At 37.4% G+C, this 18,305-nt stretch overlaps 1 protein-coding gene across 1 annotated transcript; it reads right to left on the bottom strand.

The window, feature by feature from the left end:
* Positions 1-446: 446 nt before the first annotated feature.
* Positions 447-17,022, bottom strand: LOC121304681 (CMRF35-like molecule 3). Its single transcript, XM_041235951.1, has 7 exons — positions 16,960-17,022; positions 15,800-16,132; positions 14,821-14,940; positions 9,837-9,956; positions 2,293-2,394; positions 1,834-1,877; positions 447-853 (listed from the first exon to the last, which is right to left on the bottom strand). Exons 1-7 carry the CDS (start codon positions 16,997-16,999, stop codon positions 623-625), a joined length of 990 nt encoding a protein of 329 aa, XP_041091885.1. The 5' UTR covers positions 17,000-17,022; the 3' UTR covers positions 447-622.
* Positions 17,023-18,305: the final 1,283 nt, after the last annotated feature.

Below are 18,305 nucleotides of genomic sequence, written 5' to 3'. Positions count from 1 at the left end.
AGCCATTTATATTAAGCAATTTATTTATGATTTAAAATAGCACACATCACAAAAAAAGGGGAAAAAAAGATTTACTATGGTTCAAACTTGTGAGATGAGCGTCTCGAGATTGAAGACGACGTGACTTATTATCTCACTGCACCACTGGTGAACTGTGCTGTATTTTTAAGTTGTCTTTCCAGCTTTCCCTGAAAACCTGAAGGTGAGATTACAGGCCCGGTTTCTGGGATGGAACCGCATAACAGTCTAGCTTTTTGATTGGTCCTTGTCTGTCATAGGAATATGACGTTGTAGGAACAATTCAATAATTGATCATTTAATATTTACCTGGGTTGATTAGTTCTCTTATTAATAATATTTAAATGATGTGTTACAAAGATCGAGGAACACACATACACAGACAGACAAAAGGAATGTTTAATCAACAGTAGTATTTTATTAAACAGAAAAGCAGAAAGTAAATCTCTTAGTCTCTAAGCACAAGTCCAAGTAATTAAAACTCTCACTGCATTCATGCTGGCTAGCAGGCATTTGAAATATAACACTGCAGACGACGAAAAAAAAAAAAAATTGCCATTTCTGTATCGGGGAGTAAATTTCATAGAAGGTTTATTATTGAGACCTACACACCAATCACAGAATACATGGTCGATTCCTTAGCGTCGAGTTTGCCCTCAAACCCCGCAGTGGAGTAGACGGTCTTCAAATCACTGTCTCGGGTAACTTTCATTACTTCAGAGTACACAATGTCGTTGGCTTGAGTAACATTCACTATTTCAGAGTACACAGTGCTAGGGGTAACACTGTACACTGGGTTCATTGTGTCAGAGTACACAGTGCTAGGAATAGTTCCCTAAAAAAAAACACATGGAATCAGGTAACAAAGATTTTAGAAGACATTACACTGTCTATCATTTCCCTGTACATTATGTCTCAAAAGCATGTATATCATTTTATTTCATCATATCGTTTTACTCAAATCGAAGAATCTGTCTCTTAATCTCCATTTTGTTTCTTTGCTTGTTTGTTATTTTTCCATTTCAAAATAATGTGTTCTTTTTCTCAAACTAATTCTCTTCATTGAATTTTTGAAATTGATGAGCTTATACAAACTTGGATTTCAAGTTCCTTATACAATTTTATAAGTAAGTGGAAATCATAAAATTATAAGAAAAAGCTCTGATTAGGCAAATGATTAGTTCAATTGAGGGTTGATTAAGTAAGAGCTCACTGGAACAAAAGCCAGCAGACAGTGTGGCTCCCCAGGACCGGAGCTGAAAGGGCTGTGCTCTTTATTTCTCTCTTCACAGCAAGAAATTAAAGCAGTTTAAGGGGAGATACCTCATTACTCCAGTGATATAGGAGGTAATCTGTTATAAGAAAATAGTCATTTATAAAAAATGTTAGTGAGAATTTAGGAAGCTGGTCTTAGATTTTGTGACAAACTGACCATGACTTTGTTTTCATTCAGAAGCTGTCTGTAAAACAGCAGTAGAGTAGAACCACGTTTTACATTTCGTGGCCATATTCTGAGTGTATTGTACTTAGTTACAATGCAATACTCTATGGTTAGGGCTCTGGACTCTTAAACAGAGGATCAAGGGTTCGATCCCAGGTGGGGGACACACTGCTGCTGTACTCTTGAGCAAGGTACTTTACCTAGATTGTTCCAATAAAAACCCAGCTGTATGAATGGGTGATTGAATGTAAAAACAATAATGTGATATCCTGGAACAAGTTGCCCAGGATAAGGGCTAAGAAACAAATAAATGCAATTTGTCCACTTAATGTAACATGTTTCCAACAGTTAAAAAAAAATAAAAGTAAACTTACCAGTAATACAGCACTGCCTTGATTCTTAATAGTGGTGCTCTTATCTAGAGATAAGAACGTCAGTCACATTTTTTGCATTTAGTATCTTGAAATCCATCTACTTTACATGCCCTTTTACCTGGGGTCTCCTCTGATGACCAATAGCTATTGAGCAAATATGAAAATCCAATACATTATTCAAAGCTGTTTATTTCAAACATAAATGAATTAACAAATCAAATCTATTTGCAGGCCTAATAGACTAGGAGCCGTTATTATTATTATTTGGTCAACATTAAGGGTTAGAAAGTTCTAGACATTTCCTGATACTGTATTTGCAGAACGCAGGACAATTTTGGGACTGTCCTGCACAGTGTGGGGCAGTTGGTCACCCTCGTGTCAACTCATGTTATCCAATTCTCTGGAACCCAGAGAAAGACCCAAACACAACCCCCCAGGACCAGATTGGTTTAGACTTACCCAGAGATTTGTTCTTCTTCTTTGTAAAGCAGTATATTATTATAGTCGTCACAAAGACAAACAGCATCGCCCCAAGTACTCCACCAATTATCGCTTCCAAACCTGACAAAACACATTATAAAAGCAGAATAACGTTGATGAAACGATTTACACTAAGTGGCCAATTTGGGGTCTGAGTAATTATTTATGTACTTAGTGTATTTACAATGTAGGTAATGTGTAAATATGTATGCTGTTGTGCAGTTACACATTACCTGCATTGTAACTATGTGTAACTTAGAAGTAATTGAATAATCCTGCAAACTGCATTATGCAAAATCTCACTTTATTTGTTATATATATTGTAAGGTAGCAGGGAGGGGGTTAAAATCCTTCCCTGCTAAAACTTGTGAGAATGCACATTTGGGTGTTAATGGGCTTTAATTGTTTTATTGTTTAGTAATCCCCTGCACCTGATGGCAGTTGTAAATTAGAGCCAGGTGCAGGGTATTTAAGAGAGGCAGCCAGTCTGTTCCAGGCTGCTGCTGAGAGAAGAGCCAGACTGTGTGAGTGAGCAGTCGTATCGAGGTATTGTGTGAGGGTGTGTTTTTGAATGTTTGTGGCAGGTAAATGGTTTAGCCGTCCTGCGTGATAGTTAGGTTCCTGTTTATGTTTAGTTAGTGCTCCAAAGAAGGAGCTAGGTGTTTGTTTGTTTTGTTTAATTTATTTGATTGGTGTTTAGTAAAAGTGCGTGTCAGCGCTTAAGTCAATTCCATTTCTGTGTCCTGGGTCTACTTTAAAAGGGGCAACGAACTCCGTGAGTGCGAGGATCGTTCACTATATATATATATATATATATATATATATATATATATATATATATATATATATATATATATATATATATATATATATATATATATTAAAACACAAACTCTGGTAAGCCCAATACCTAATGGTAACTAGAAATGTGGCAACAGTGCTCAATCTAATACCATAAATACAGAATTTGTTGTCATCCTTTAAAGATATAATTGCCTGTACTTCAACTAATGTTATCTATATAATACTATGCCCCTGTGGTTTTGCATATATAGGAAAAACAAAACGTATGCTCAAACAAAGAATGAGTGAAGATCTATACGTAGAAATGATCAGGATTACCCCACAGCAGTCTAACGATTATAGCCACAACATCTCTACATTGTATGGAATTGCACATTAAAACCCCAATAAGAGGAGGAAATGTAGCTGAATCAGTAAAGAGGAGAGAAGTTTATTGGATCTGAGTCTTACAACCTTTAAAAGAGAAAGACCTGAAGGAGGATTTTGATCTGCAATCTATGCTACAGTAACTTTTTGATACAAGTAATGTGAACTTGCCGGTATCATTTTGATTGTATTGAGGACATTTGATTGTGCACAACGACTTTGATATAATGAATTGCCTATTTAGGGAGTTTCATTTAGCAAGTATTTGTAATGTCTGTACTTAGATTTATTGAACAGATTTCTTTATATATTATGTATTAAATATTATGTATTAATTCTGGAAGTGTTGGATTGGTTACATTGTTAAGCTTTTGCGACATCCTAATATGTTATATTTAATACTACAGTATATGATGTACTGCGTATAATACAACTCATGGTCCAGAGATGCCCTCTAATAGGTGTACTCCTATTCAATAGTAATAAATTTGATGGCTTTTAAATAATTGATATGTGGTTTTATTCAATTGAACTGATTAATTGCAAATTGGTGACAAGGGTGCTCTCATTAAAATGGCTTGACATTTCCAAAATGATTATGCTCTGAGGAAGATCTGATGACCCTGATAGACTCGAAAAACTGAGCTTTTTATAAAAGATACTATTATAAATATATATATATATATATATATATATATATATATATATATATATATATGAGACTTTGCATAATGCAGTGTGCAATGCAGTGTGCAGGATTTTTCTATTCTAATTTTTGTGATTTCCGATGCAGCTACAGCTACCCTTATTGGGAGTGCAGGTGTTTTTTTAATGATGTGTAACTCCATTGTAAGTACATAAGTAATTACTCAGTACTTACAGCCAAAACCCAAACTCTCACAGCTTACATGTACCTTTGTCCTTCATATCAGTTAAACCTATTCCTTTTGTTTTAAGAAAAAAAGGCAAAAATATTATTCAGTAGAAATAAACCATAAATGAAGGAGCACCTTGCACAACTACTTGTAAATGGGATTTTATGCAGCACCAGCACAACATGTGCCTATGGAGCCATTTGTGCCAAAACTATCTGGCCATTAGTTTGTCAATTTGTTTGTCAATTCGTTTGTTAATTTGTGAATTGGTCAATTTGTCCAGCAATTTGTTCATAAATTTGTCAATTCATACAGTAATTCATAAATGTATTTAAGTCATCTAATAATTCATTCACTAATTTGTCAATTGATTAATACGAAAGGCTCTAAGGACCTACAAATTTCCAATGAACCAGATCAATTTCCCAACAACCAGACAAACTTTCAACTGTCAATCTGCAACCTTTCTAGCACACACCTTTCGAGCACACACTAATATTTAATCAATGAAAATCCAGCCTCACTTAAAACTGCTTCAGCCAATAATATTTAGAAGGGCGTTTCAAAAGATATTCAATTTAACAAGATACTCCACTCAACGCGCAAAGCATTATGGTATATAGAGTTGGGCAAAAAAAAAAAAATAATCTATGGAGTCAATGCAGGCGTATGAAATTAGTGACTTCAAACACCAGGTCCCTTCCAGGACTGGACCTGTTCTAGACCATTCTTCCTGCATTTCCAAGGTGAGGCTGCTAAACATCGTGCCTCCCAATACACTGGTAAGAGTGGTCCCGCTGAACACCCAGTAGTGGCTTGCTGCTTTCCTCAAAAGCACAGCCCAATCACAAAAAAAACAATCTAACTGGGATGTTTACTGCCAATTCCGTCAGTGGAAGTGGCCGATGCAAAACTGGCAAAACAAACCAATTTATTTATTAGCAGACACACTTTTCCAGAGCAACTAACAATTGTTACAAGATACCATATTATTTTTACATTCAATTACCCATTTATACAGCTGGGTTTTTATTGGAACAATCTAGGTAAAGTACCTTGCTCAAGGGTACAGCAGCAGTGTGTCCCCCACCTGGGATTGAACCTTGATCCTCCGATCGAAACAATTTGTGGGCCTCCACTACAAAACTGAGCAATTGAGCTCAATTATCAGCATCCTACACAATACCAACGCACTTACAGAAACACACTGGGCAAAGCATGGAGTACCATTATACTGTAGTTACTAAAAAAAGTAAACACCTCCGTCATTCCACTGGCTCAGCACTTCGCACTACAATTACTGCGTAAGCACTGATTACATACGTCCACATGACCGTGGCTGCATGCTCTCTCACCTGCCTTCGAACTGTTGCCTAGCAACCATTGACAGACTGTGATCACTGTGAGAAATCACTCCAGCAGCAACACAGAAGCTGGCTGCGCAAGTGTTGCGGTTTTATGACGAGGTGATGGATCTAATTAATGTTTTATTAAAACTGAATACATTGATAAAGAAACTCAGAAGGGCCGCCACCAAACCTCAAATGGGCCTCCATTTGCCGACCCCTGTTCTAGAGCAAGAAAAAAGAATTAAAAACATTGAAATGACTGCTTTGCACTTATTGTCACCTGCAAGGATGTCATCCACATGCACTAACGACTCTGAAGTCGTGAAACAATCCTCAGTGCTCTCAGTATACACCACACTGAAGTATAAGAGGACTGGAGGCTCTCAAAACTAACAAATCCCCTGTTCTAGATCATATCCCGAGACCAAATCCATGGGCCAGTCCCATCTCAACCCACGACTGCAAACTTTGAGACTGTCAGTGACGTGGCAAACGGGACGAATGTGGCTGTGTGGCTTTCCACTAAGGGGTGTCAATGGTTTCCTGGCATCAGCACTATGATATGCTGCTGTAAAATAAAAATTTTAAATTAACAGCTGCTTGTTTTTTTTGTTTTTTTTATCAAAAGGAGAAAGCTGGTTCTGTGCAGTTTTAGAAGAGTTTTTTTTTTTCTTCTTATCCCAAACTGTACTCCATTTTTTTATTTTTTTATTTTTTTGCAAAGAGGCCACCCTGGTTAGTGTTCACTTTTCTTTTACAACCCTAACTCTAAAATGACCTGAGCACTAACACACTGAGGAAGACACAGTGGATTAGACTGTATTTAGTTGCAGGATCAGATCTAGCCTTGTAACTTGAGTTGTTCACTAAATTCTTCGAGCCCCTGTAACCTCACCCCACAAATTATTTTTAGGCAAGTTTAAGTAACATTTTGTTCTAGTCTCAGCTACTGTAGACTGATTTTTTGTTTTTACTTTTTATGGTTTCATTTCAGGTTGAATAGCAGACTGCACAGCCACTGCTCTTTATTAAAGAGGACGACAAAATAGGGATGTTTGGCTGAGCTGATAGACGCTGGGTTAGTGGACAGACACTGTTAACAAACTGGCAATGAACAAACAATCAAATTAACTGAAACCTTACTGATCATTTATTTGCAACACATTCTATGAAATACTGCAGAACTTCAAGTCCCAGTAGGAAGATCTCAATATTAACGAACGTAGTTTATGCACCAGGACTGGCTGGTCACGTTTGATCGAGTCCGTCTCTCAAGAGTCTCTTGTCTTTTCCATGACAAAAATGGAAAAAGTTTTCAGAGCTGAAATACTTCAGTATGTGTTAAAAGAGCACACTGTCTCTTGGCCATTTCGGCAACACAATGTCATTATAGAAATATTACTATAAAGTACATGGGATTTTATACAGCAAAGTTACTGCTACATCTTGCATTGAGAAAGCACCACATTTGGATCGGAATAAAGGATCTTATTATGTAATACAATTCAAGTGCAGTCTTCGTTTTGGAAGTGTAAGTAGCATTTTCAAAATGATATAATTGTGTACAATATTACATTAGGCTACCTTAAATTAAAATATAGCACTTAATCCACAAAACCAATTAAATATATTGGCATATATATATATATATATATATATATATATATATATATATATATATATATATATATATACAGTGCCTTACAAAAGTATTCAGACACTTGACCAATTTTCTCATATTACTGAATTACAAATGGTACATTGAAATTTCGTTCTGTTCGTTATTTTATTTTAAAACACTTAAACTCAAAATCAATTATTGTAAGGTGACATTGGTTTTATGTTGGGAAATATTTTTAAGAAAATAAAAAACTGAAATATCTTGCTTACATAAGTATTCAACCCCCACAAATTAATATTTGGTAGAGCCACCTTTCACTGCAATAACAGCTTTAAGTCTTTTCGGGTAAGTAAGTACCAGCTTTGCACACAGTGTCGGAGTGATTTTGGCCCATTCTTCTCGGCAGATTTGCTCCAGGTTGTTCAGGTTGGTTGGACGATGCTTGTGGTCCGCAATTTTCAAATAGTGCCACAGATTCTCAATGGGATTGAGATCAGGACTTTGACTGGGCCACTGTAGGACATTCACCTTTTTGTTCTTGAGCCACTCCAGTGTTGCTGTGGCCTGCTTGGGATAATTGTCCTGCTGAAAGGTAAATTTCCTCCCAAGCTTCAGTTTTTTAGCGGACTGAAGCAGATTCTCTTGCAGTATTTTCCTGTATTTTGCTCCATCCATTCTTCCTTCAATTGTAACAAGATGCCCAGTCCCTGCTGATGAGAAGCATCCCCACAGCATGATGTTGCCACCACCATACTTCACTGTAGGGATGGTGTGTCTTGAGGCATGGGCAGTGTTAGGTTTGCGCCACACATAGCGCTTTGAGTTTTGGCCAAAAAGCTCTATCTTGGTCTCATCTGACCACAAAACCTTTTCCCACATCGCAGCTGGGTCACTCTCATGCTTTCTGGCAAACTCCAGACGTGCTTTCAGATGGTACTTTTTGAGTAACAGCTTCTTTCTTTCCACCCTCCCATACAGGCCAGTGTTATGCAGACCTCTTGATATGGTTGACTGGTGCACCATTACTCCACTCCCAGCCGCTGAACTCTGTAGCTCCTTCAAAGTGATTGTTGGCCTCTCCGTGGCTTCTCTCACAAGTCTCCTTATTGTTTGAGCGCTGAGTTTTGAGGGACAGACTTGTCTTGGCAGTGCCTGGGTGGTGTGATGCAGCTTCCACTTCCTGATTATTGATCCAACTGTGCTCACTGGGATATCCAAACACTTGGATATTATATTGTACCCTTTCTCTACTCTATGCATTTGTATTACTTTATCTCTAACTGCTGTAGAATGCTCTTTGGTCTTCATTTTCCTTCAGATTCACAGCCTTACCAATGATCAACAGTGTGATTTTTATCCAGAAAATGTGACAGCAACTTTAATGGTTCACAGGTGGAGGCCAATGGTAAGGTAGTTGTGTCCTCGTTACGGCAATTTCATTCATCGGTGCAAATTGGGAGCTTCCGCAACACAGGGGTTGAATACTTATGCAAGCAAGATATGTCAGTTTTTAATTTTCCTTAAAAATATTTCCCAACATAAAACCAATGTCACCTTACAATAATTGATTCTGAGTTTCAGTGTTTAAAAATAAAATATCAAACAGAACGAAATTTCAATGTACCATTTGTAATTCGGTAATATGAGAGAATTGGTCAGGGGTCTGAATACTTTTGCAAGGCACTGTATATATTTCTTTTTGTGCGTGTGTGTCTGTGTGTGTATCTGTGCCTGTGCGTGTCTGTGTGTGTGTGTGCGTGCGCGTGTGTCTGTGTGTGCACGCACGCGTGTGTGTGTGTGTCTGTTTTGTGTGTGTGTGTGTGCGTGCATGCACGCATGTGTGTCTGTTTTGTGTGTGTGTATGCATGCATGTGTATGTGTGTGTGTGCCTGCGGGTGCGTTAGTGTGTCTGTGTGTGTGTCTGTCTTTTGTGTGCGTCTGTGCGTGTGCGTGTGTGTGTATGGAACACAGACAATTATTTAACCTGGAAAAAAATAAATCCAGTATCTGAAAGCAGATATACGTGTTTATCACAGCAACAACAAAAACGTGTGTCACGGTAAAAGAAAGCAACTACTTGTTTTGAAAACTGTCTAAAGTGTTTACTAGGGGGCAAAGAATGAAAACTCTGAAGAAAAAAATAAGTACTTTTGACATGGGAATGCCAAAATAATACAGCAGCAGGAAGGTTAAAGTGGAACTCAAGTTCTTCTGTGTGTGTGAGTGTTATGTGTTCCCATGTGTTGCTACAACTGCTTAAGTAAGGTGTGTGTTCTTTCTATTTTATATTTTTGACATCCTGACCACTTTTTACACTATTAATTTGCAGTCTACAGTGCTCTGTTTCCAAGATGGCTACACATGGACCCTTCAGAAGAACCTCAGAACAGCCTGTGCTTGATAGCTGCATGAATAGGAGCCCACACAAGGCCACACAAGTCAGTTGTGTTACTCTGCTGAACACTGCAGAACACTGATATACAAAAGGACACTGATTAAATGAATTACCTGCAGGGCTGCTCGGTGTATAATCCCCTGTTTGTCCATTGTCTGTGTTCCCCTTCACAGTAGTGGTGGAAGGGGTGGTACTTGAGCGTGTGCCACGAGTTGTGATGGTTCTTTTCGGAGCTCAGAAAAGGAAAATAAGTGAAAAGTGTTACACTATTTTACCTGCTTAGCATGCATCTTATTTTAAATAAATTAAACATAATACAACATTGATGCAGGACTGCATAAAGTAGTCAGACCATTACAGGGGAATGTTTGCCACACAGAGTTGCTGTGTTTTTCAGTTTTGTTGATGCTGCAAACCAGGGCTACTCAACTCCAGGCTTTGTGGGCCGCAGAGTCATCTGGTTTTCATTCCAACTTCAGGTCTTAATTGCTTAATTGATCTCATTATTTGGCCATTTAATAATATTTAAGGTTTTAAAAGACATTTTTTTACGATATTTTGCATATTGATAAATTTAAAGAAACTTGATTGAAGGTCCTGTATCTGCAACACATTTTTAGGCCTGATTATAAGAGACATTGTTCTAGTAATTATGCAAAAAAAACTAGAAGACATGAGAACCCACGAGGACTGGAGTTGAAGAGCCTGGCTGTAAACTTTTGCAGAATAAAGTGCCAGAGCATAATAGTTTGTACAGGAAACCCACAGACAATAATCACTGTGTCAAGGTATTGCAGCAAAAAGGAAAACTCAATAAGTAAGGACCATGATAAGTATATTTTTTTCAGGTATGCATTTATGCAGGAAGACGGTCCTGTTTTCTGCACAGCTCTGCTTTCTATAGATTTAAAACTGGAGAGAATGTAAAGACCTGTGGTGAAACCTCTACTCTGTGACAGATATTTGAAGTGAAAAGAGCTTTCTAAATTCAATGAAGAAAACCCAGAAACACTGTTTTATCCAACCCCTATTATCATTATATTGGTTTCATCAATAATCCAAAAATGTGTCTACCATCCATTACCTTTTACTATAAAATCAATCATTAGGGTGAGTAATTATTAAAATAATTTGATTAATACCTTTACTGACAGTCACTCTCACTTCAGTGTATTTGTCTTTCAACAGTTTATCAATTCCACACCAGTATATCCCGGCATCTTCTTGTGTCAGTCTTCTGATGGTCACAGTGAAGACTCTCACTGACCGTTTATCATACAGAGAGAATCTCCCATCAGTAACGAGGGTGTCAGGCTTGCCAGTTCTGATTATATCCTTACATGATGATTTAGATTCTGGTATAGTTAGCAAACTTGTTAAATTTGCAGACGACACAAAAGTAGGAAGAGTGGCAAACACTGTTGTAGCAGCAAAGGTCATTCAAAATGATCTAGACAAGATTCAGAACTGGGCAGACACATGGCAAATGACATTTCATAGAGAAAAGTGTAAGGTACTGCATGCAGGAAATAAAAATGTACATTATAAATATCATATGGGAGATACTGAAATTGGAGAAGGAATCTATGAAAAAGACCTAGGAGTTTTTGTTGACTCAGAAATGTGTTCATCTGGACAATGTGTGGAAGCTATAAAAAAGCTAACAAGATGCTCAGATACATTGTGAAAAGTGTCGAATTTAAATCAAGGCAAGTAATGTTAAAACTGTACAATGCACTATTAAGACCTCATCTTGAATATTGTGTGCAGTTCTGGTCACCTCGCTATAAAAAAAATATTGCTGCTCTAGAAAGAGTGCAAAGAAGAGCGACCAGAATTATTCCGGGCTTAAAAGGCATGTCATATGCAGACAGGCTAAAAGAATTGAATCTGTTCAGTCTTGAACAAAAAAGACTACGTGGCGACCTAATTCAAGCATTCAAAATTCTAAAAGGTATTGACAGTGTCGACCCAAGGGACTTTTTCAGCCTGAGAAAAGAAACAAGGACCAGGGGTCACAAATGGAGATTAGACAAAGGGGCATTCAGAACAGAAAATAGGAGGCACTTTTTTACACAGAGAATTGTGAGGGTCTGGAATCAACTCTCCAGTAATGTTGTTGAAGCTGACACCCTGGGATTCTTCAAGAAGCTGCTTGATGAGATTCTGGGATCAATAAGCTACTAACAACCAAACGAGCAAGATGGGCTGAATGGCCTCCTTTCGTTTGTAAAATTTCTTATGGTCTTATGTTCTTATGATAGCAAGGAGTAATTATGACACAGGTACTTTCTATTCTTCTCATATGCAGGTTGATATTCGCATTCAATCTTTACATTTTCTCCTTCAATCCCATAAAATACTTCAGCTGTCTTCACAGAACCTAAAACTGGTATCAAGAAACAACAAATGAGCTCCTAATACACATACTGAAATTCATAAGAGAACAAAATTAGAAACAGGTTTAAAATAATATAACAGCAAAAAACATAGAAAAGCACTCTGGTCTTCTAAACCAGTACTTCTCAACTCCAGTACTCCCACTGTGTCTACTAGTCTGTGTTCCAGCCAAGCTCTCAAATACTTAATTGTGCCCTTATTTGAGCTAATAATTTCACTAATTAGATGTTTTTGAGGGGATTTGGAGCCCTGAAAAGCATTGATCAATACACAAAGAAACCCAATCACTGACTATGGATGAGAACAGCATCCAACTAAGCAGGACTCCCTGCCTCATACAGGACACTGGCAACATCATGAGTGCAGCGTTGAGCATTACAGAAGACATCTATTACAGTAAAGCATTATAAACTCACGCTAACATTCACTGTTTCCTTATTGTGAACATATTCTAAATATTCAGCAAATACAGGTCTGAGAAGATTGACAGTTACTGCTTTACTGAATATCAAATCATTCAGAATTGATTACATGTAATCCAAGTTAAAGAACCACTGTGCTCTCATTGATTTCCTGAAAAACCTGTTCAAATCAGCCTTCTTTAATAAGTAGTACCTTACACTTTTCTCTATTAAATGTCATTTGCCATGTGTCTGCCCAGTTCTGAATCTTGTCTAGATCATTTTGAATGACCTTTGCTGCTACAACAGTGTTTGCCACTCCTCCTATTTTTGTGTCGTCTGCAAATTTAACAAGTTTGCTTACTATACCAGAATCTAAATCATTAATGTAGATTAGGAATAGCAGAGGACCTAATATTGATCCCTGTGGTACACCACTGGTTACTTCACTCCAGTTTGAGGTTTCTCCTCTAATCAGTACTTTCTGTTTTCTACATGTTAACCCCTCCCTAATAATGTGTGTGCATTTCCTTGAATTATGCTGGACCTTGTCAAAAGCTTTCTGGAAATCTAAATAAACCATGTCATATACTTTGCAATTATCCATTGTCGATGTTGCATCCTCAAAAAAGTGTACGCTTGCCTAGGTCCCAGTGATGGGTTAATCTGGCCCTGAATAAATGTGAACCATGCTTGAAACTTTATCACAAAGTTGTTTCCAGCAAATACAGAATACAGAGTCTGCACAGTCTTAACAGCTAGAGTTGAGCGCATTGCAAACTTGCGAGGGTCCCTTTTATAAACGTTATAACTGAACAAGCGTGCATGTCTGTTCACGAGCGCCACAGCTTATTATGCATGGTGTGACAATACTACTAATGTTATAATAAGAAAAACGAATACATTATTATTATCCATGTTTTGTTTTGTTTGTTTTTTTTTTTAATTTTCACGCACCCTTTAGCTTCCCTATTGTAAAACGGTGGTCTATATTCACAAAGGGTTTAACGCAAATTCGCTTTTGTTGACACTTTTTCTAAAAAGAATGAAATACAAACTAAAGTTAAAATGTAATAAGCTGTTGTAAGCATGCTTTTTATTAATATATAAATGCTCTGTATTAGTTAGTCATTTTAAATCCATTACTGCTTATGCAGACTTTTTTATATGTTAAAGAAAAAAATGTTTGGTGAATATTAATCTCGAGAAGGAGGGGCGCCCGGCTTAAGAGGAGTGAGGCGTGGCGTGAGGAGGAGTATCGTGTGCGATAGGGGTGTTTTTTTAAAGGCTGCTCTGGCTGACTGCAGTCCAAGTGTTAAAGTGTTTCACAGTTTCAGTTGTTTTCTCATAATTTGCTTTTGATTTGCATGTATTGAATAGAGAAAGGGGAAGTAAAGTTGGTGCATGACCCTAAATGCACCTTATCTTAAGTCACAGCAACTGTGTTTGTTTCAGCTGCATCAGAAACAAATGGTGCATGTAAAGTGCTTGCAAAGCTGTTCAAGAAAATGGTGCATCTTCCATAAACTGCAATTAGGAATTGAGTTAAATTGCAATTAAAAAATGAGTTGAAGAACACAGTGGAGAGAGGGGGGGAAAGGAGAGGAGGGGGATACAAATAAGACTGTATATAAGCTACTCCACCCCTACACTGCACTCACTTACAGGATGTCTAACCATTTCTATATTTTAAGTCTGTTATGAAGTTTTATTGCATTGCTAAACCTGTTTGTATGACAGACGTGTTCATGATCTTTTCTAGATTAACTGCTATAGCTATTTTTTCATGTACAGAATCACAACAAGTACTATAAGGGATATGCGTGGGTGACAACTATTAATGTGATATTCTCCCAAGAATGTAATAATACTCAGTAATTTAATAAGGCTTTGCCAATAATGTAATAATCACCCAATAATGTAATATCTCAACTGATAATGTAACAAAAATGTATAGCCGATAATGTAATTTTTCACTCATAATGTAATAACTTGGCTTGCATGATAATGTAATACCCTTGTAACTGATAATGTAATAAACTACTTAGTATTCATCATAGCTAATACATGCCAGTTATTACATTATCGGTTGGCAGGCTATTACATTATCATACAGTCAGAGTTATTACATTAATCGGTGAAAAAATATTACACACTGTAATTTATGTAAATGTTATGGAAAAGTTGTGAAAAAGTCCTGGAATTTTTTTTTGTTCCAGTGGTGTATTAACCAGCTCAGATCGCAGGGATTGGAAGTGTAGAGGTCTTATAAAAGGACACTGATTAAATGAATTACCTGCAGGGCTGCTGGGTGTATAATCCCCTGTTTGTCCATTGTCTGTGTTCCCCTTCACAGTAGTGGTGGAAGGGGTGGTACTTGAGCGTGTGCCATGAGTTGTGGTGGTTCTTTTCGGAGCTCAGAAAAGGAAAGTAAAAATTGTTACACTGTGTTAGTCAGACCAATCCAGGGGAATGTTTGCCACACAGAGTTGCTGTGTTTTTCAGTTTTGTTGATGCTGCAAACCAGGGCTACTCAACTCCAGGCCTTGTTGGTTTTCATTCCAAATTCAGGTCTTAATTTCTTAATTGATCTCATTATTTGGCCATTTAATAATATTTAAGGTTTTAAGAGACATTTTTTAGGATATTTTGCATATTGATAACTTTAAAGAAACTTGATTGAAGGTCCAGTATCTGCAACACATTTTTAGGCCTGATTATAAGAGACATTGTTCTAGTTTATCTAATAATTATGCTGGTTTACTAAGTGACAGATAGTTTGTTACACAAACCAGAAGACATGAGAACCTATGAGGACTGGAGTTGAAAGCCTGGCTGTAAACTTTTGCAGACTAAAGTGCCAGAGCATAATAGTTTGTACAGGAAACCCACAGACAATAATAACTGTATCAAGGTTTCAAGGTATTACAGCAAAAAGAAAAACTCATAAGTAAGGACCATAATAGGTATATTTTTTTCAGGTATACATTTATGCAGGAAGACGGTCCTGTTTTCTGCACAGCTCTGCTTTCTATAGATTTAAAACTGGAGAGAATGTAAAGACCTGTGGTGAAACCTCTACTCTGTGACAGATATTTGAAGTGAAAAGAGCTTTCTAAATTCAATGAAGAAAACCCAGAAACAGTGTTTTATCCAACCCCTATTATCATTATATTGGTTTCATCAATAATCCAAAAATGTGTCTACCATCCATTACCTTTTACTATAAAATCAATCATTAGGGTGAGTAATTATTAAAATAATTTGATTAATACCTTTACTGACAGTCACTCTCACTTCAGTGTATTTGTCTTTCAACAGTTTATCAATTCCACACCAGTATATCCCGGCATCTTCTTGTGTCAGTCTTCTGATGGTCACAGTGAAGACTCTCACTGACCGTTTATCATACAGAGAGAATCTCCCGTCAGTAACGAGGGTGTCAGGCTTGCCAGTTCTGATTACATCCTTACATGTCAGCCAGGAATCACGACACAGGTACTTCTTATTCTCCAGATTTTGAAGTTCATATGTGCAATCAATCTTTACATTCTCTCCTTCAATCCCATTTACTGTAAATCCTTCAGCTGACTTCACACAACCTAAAACTGTTAAGAGAAAACAAATGAGCTGCTGATACAAATACTGAAATTCATGCGAGAACAGAACTGGAAAGATGTTTACAATAATATAATAACAAACAATAGAAAAGCACTCGGGTCTTTTAAACTGAGATTTCCCATCCTCCCTACACAGCCTTCACCCAGGAAACACACAAGCCTCTGTCTTTCAGTTTGCTCTTAAATGGGCTACAGCTGGGTCCCTAATTACTAAATTGATTGGAACTGAACCAGCAGTCTTAACCAATTCTCTACCCATAACTGGGAAACAAGAAAATAAAACAAACCAGACTCATTACTGGTCACTAGTGACCATTACGTGTCATAATCTTTTTTCCCAGCGACAGCGAGTGGAAGCGACAGCGAGTGGGAGAAGTACAGGCGTGGAAAAGTACAGAGCAGTTTCGAAGCAGAAAGGAGAAATTGCATCTTGAATTGCTTTAATCAGAAAACAGAGGACATTGGGGAAACACAGCAGCAGCTCAAAGTCAAACAGCCGCGTGTGCTTGATGAGATTTTGGGATCAATAAGCTACTAACAACCAAACGAGCAAGATGGGCCGAATGGCCTCCTCTCGTTTGTAAACTTTCTTATGTTCTTATGTTCTTATAATGGGGGAGAAATTAAATTAAAAGAAGCAGAAGCACTGTCTAACAAAATCATTCAGAATTGATTACATGTAATCCAGGTTAAAGAACCACTGTGCTCTCATTGATTTCCTGAAAAACCTGTTCAAATCAGCCTTCTTTAATAAGTAGTCTACTGCAATTAGACTAAAACACTCTTTACTGAATCAGAAAATCACAAAAACATACCTGCAACAAGACAGATGGCGACTTCAACTATGGCGTTCATCTTTAGATACTGAGACGATCTGTTTCCCCTTTGCTTTTACATGGGGAAAGATACTTCCCTTTTCATTACATTATAGGAAACGACTGAGCTATTCTTACCTTCAACTTCGTCAAAGTATGATATGCTCCAGAACACCATATGCAAGCACACATGTCACTCGAGCAAGTACAAGATCATTTATCACAGGGTGTCTATTATCATTTGGTTTTCTCGTGCTCACTAAAGGGACATGGTTTAAATTAAAAAGCACAGCTCACTATCTCATGCGTCAAACTTTAATAATAATAACAATCATAATTCACAGGGCTTTTGACGAGAAGAGCAAGGGAATGATCTATGGCAGCTCAGAAAGCTCCATTCACATTATGGTGAAAGTGTGATAGGAAAGCAGGTCTCATGCTTGTGATCAAGCAGCTTTGGTGGCTAACGCCAGTGTCTTAGGAAATAAGTTGATAGGGAAAACAGTTGATCAACCTCTATTATTTAAAGGGGAAGTTCCATTGTTTCTAATGTCTACAAGATTAGGCTGGGAAATATGTGGCTCAAGCCCAGGAAGTAAGTTGATCAGATATATTAACAAACAAAAAATAATTTAAAATAAATTTTGTAAGTATAATTTATATAAATGAGTAGATTGGATGTCTTCTACAGTATGACCATTGATAGGAGAATGTGAATCTCGCTGTAAATGAGATATATTAGCCTAACAAAAAATAAATAATTTAAAATGAATTTTGTAAGTATAATTTATATTAATAAGCAGATCGGATATATTCAACAGTAGGACGCTTAATAAGGGAATGTGAATATCACTGTAATATACAGCTCTGGACTGCAAATTTTTCTTAAATCAGCATCTCTACATGTATGGCAGCCATTCCATTCCAGTGTCTGTTGAATTCCAACACAGGCACATCTCATTCTACTGAATGAGGTACTGATTAGGGGATCACCTGAACCAAATCTTATTTAACAAGGAAAAGTATAAAAACCACTCCTGTGGTCATCACTATCCTCTTGCAATAGAACCAGCTGGATGGCAAAACAGTGCTAGTAGTACCTCAAAAGTAATTGGAATCAAAAAATAGCTATTGACCATGCCCAAAGAGTTGAAAAGAAAAGTTTTGAGTGAGAAAAAGAAGGGTTCAGTTCTGGCTTTACTGGCAGAGGGATACAGTGAGCGTTGGGTTGCTTCCATCCTTAAAATTTCAAAGACGGCGGTTCATAAGAACAAGGTCAAGCAGCACACATTGGGGACAACAAAGCTACAGACTGGCAGAGGGCAAAAACAACTCTCCACTGATCG

This window comes from Polyodon spathula, chromosome 39 (assembly GCF_017654505.1).
Source record: "Polyodon spathula isolate WHYD16114869_AA chromosome 39, ASM1765450v1, whole genome shotgun sequence".
NCBI classification, from domain to species: Eukaryota; Metazoa; Chordata; class Actinopteri; order Acipenseriformes; family Polyodontidae; genus Polyodon; species Polyodon spathula.
The sequence above is the reverse complement of the archived record's forward strand: the minus strand, read 5'-3'. Positions and strand labels throughout refer to the sequence as shown.

What these genes read in the sequence shown, in the direction of transcription:
- LOC121304681 (XM_041235951.1), bottom strand. Translation starts at nt 16,999, where the DNA reads ATGAACGCCATAGTTGAAGTCGCCATCTGTCTTGTTGCAG. An exon ending in TACACCCAGCAGCCCTGCAG is followed by an intron (nt 9,957 to 14,820) that starts GTAATTCATTTA and finishes TCCTTTTCTGAG; the next exon opens with CTCCGAAAAGAACCATCACA. An exon ending in AAGGCAGTGCTGTATTACTG is followed by an intron (nt 854 to 1,833) that starts GTAAGTTTACTT and finishes GTTTTTTTTTAG; the next exon opens with GGAACTATTCCTAGCACTGT.